This window comes from Austrofundulus limnaeus, unplaced genomic scaffold (genome assembly GCF_001266775.1).
Source record: "Austrofundulus limnaeus strain Quisiro unplaced genomic scaffold, Austrofundulus_limnaeus-1.0 Scaffold959, whole genome shotgun sequence".
In the NCBI taxonomy this organism is placed as follows: domain Eukaryota; kingdom Metazoa; phylum Chordata; class Actinopteri; order Cyprinodontiformes; family Rivulidae; genus Austrofundulus; species Austrofundulus limnaeus.
Genome location: NW_013953361.1, coordinates 28,987 through 30,353, shown reverse-complemented (window position 1 = coordinate 30,353; position 1,367 = coordinate 28,987). Strand labels below are relative to the sequence as shown.

The following is a 1,367-nucleotide window of genomic DNA, read 5'->3' as shown; positions in this document are numbered from 1 at the left end:
TTTCAGATCTTTAATTTTCCCGCTGGTTTCTGAAATCAAAGGGTGTTCTGAGACTTTTGACTCACCCTGTATTTATCCACTGGTTGACCCAACCAGGCACAGTTTTAGCTGCTTGGGTCAACCGATGACTCCGATCACACAGGTATTAACAGTTTTGTCATAAATGAAAGCTCATTTTTACAGAGTTCACACAGAGCAGAAGCTGGTATTTGTTACTAACATGTATGTTTTATTCAGGTTGTAGTATCCAGAAGCTGTTCCTTCATCAATCAGACATGATGGTTTTGGCTGTGGGTTGGTCAAATTGCTCAAAATTCCCGTTTGTTTGACCTTTTGAGTTTTATTTTCCGTGAGGAGGTTTCATAGCTTCAACCGGAGTCGTATAAACTTATTTCCACTAAGACAATTTACTGTTGGCTTAAAAAAATGAAAAGCTACACTCATGATTGACACTKCATAAAACACAATATGAAAATGTTCGTTACTCTACATGTAAATGCAATCGGGAGGGCTGCCTTAATAACAAAACAATAAGAAAATAAATACAAAGAAATGAACTACTTTACAAAGTTGGATGTACAAAATGCCTTCAAGTGACAAACTTAACATTTGATGGAATTACAATTTGATTCTCGTCAAACCCATTTCCATGTCTTTGCATTCAAAAATGAAATACGAGGACTGACTGAATTGAAACTCAAGCCTAAATAATTTTACAGAATAAATCAATGTTTGCATATCCAGCTCGTCAGGTGAGGGCTACCAGTCAGGCCAGCTGATTGGTCASCTTGAGGCTTTCAGAGTGTTGAAGGAGTAAGAAAATCTTGCTGGCACATTTATCTGAATAACAGGACTTCATTGATTTATTTATTTTATGTAAAGTTGATGTAAGTCCCTGTTTGTCCAGCAGGGGGCGATCTCTTACAGAAAAGAGCTCTGATTTACAAACACTCCTTTTTATCCTCCAGGTTGGTCAAGATTACGTTTAGTTTCTTCTTTTCTGTGAATATTCAGTCTGCGTCCAAGTTGAAAAAAAAAACAAACTCCACGCTCTCATTAGACAAGTGTTGAGGAGCGATAAGTCTTTAGGCGGAAACCCAGGCGTTTTCACTTCTTCAGCTCTGAAAAACGCCAAACGTGGGATTCTCATGCCTCCCGTTCCGTTCCACACACACAGACACAAACACAGACACAGACTCCCACAGTCACAGAGGAACTGCTGACAAACGTAGCAGGAAGTGTGCAGTCATCATTTCTTATTGGCTATCCTCCTCTTCCTGGTGGCCAGCATGTCATAGAAAGGATCCCTGCTGATGCTCGCCCTGTGAAAGGAGCACAGGAAGGAACGGATTAATGATGACTACGCC

The 1,367-nt window shown here is 40.1% G+C and overlaps 1 protein-coding gene across 1 annotated transcript in view; it reads right to left on the bottom strand.

Annotated features, from left to right (window-relative positions):
- Positions 1-205: 205 nt before the first annotated feature.
- Positions 206-1,367, bottom strand: part of LOC106533506 (cytohesin-1) — a 25,161-nt gene continuing 23,999 nt past the window's right edge. Inside the window, exon 12 of the mRNA XM_014029839.1 lies at positions 206-1,322. Coding sequence (XP_013885293.1) covers positions 1,250-1,322 — 73 coding nt within the window. The 3' untranslated portion in view covers positions 206-1,249. The remainder of the gene's footprint in view (positions 1,323-1,367) is intronic.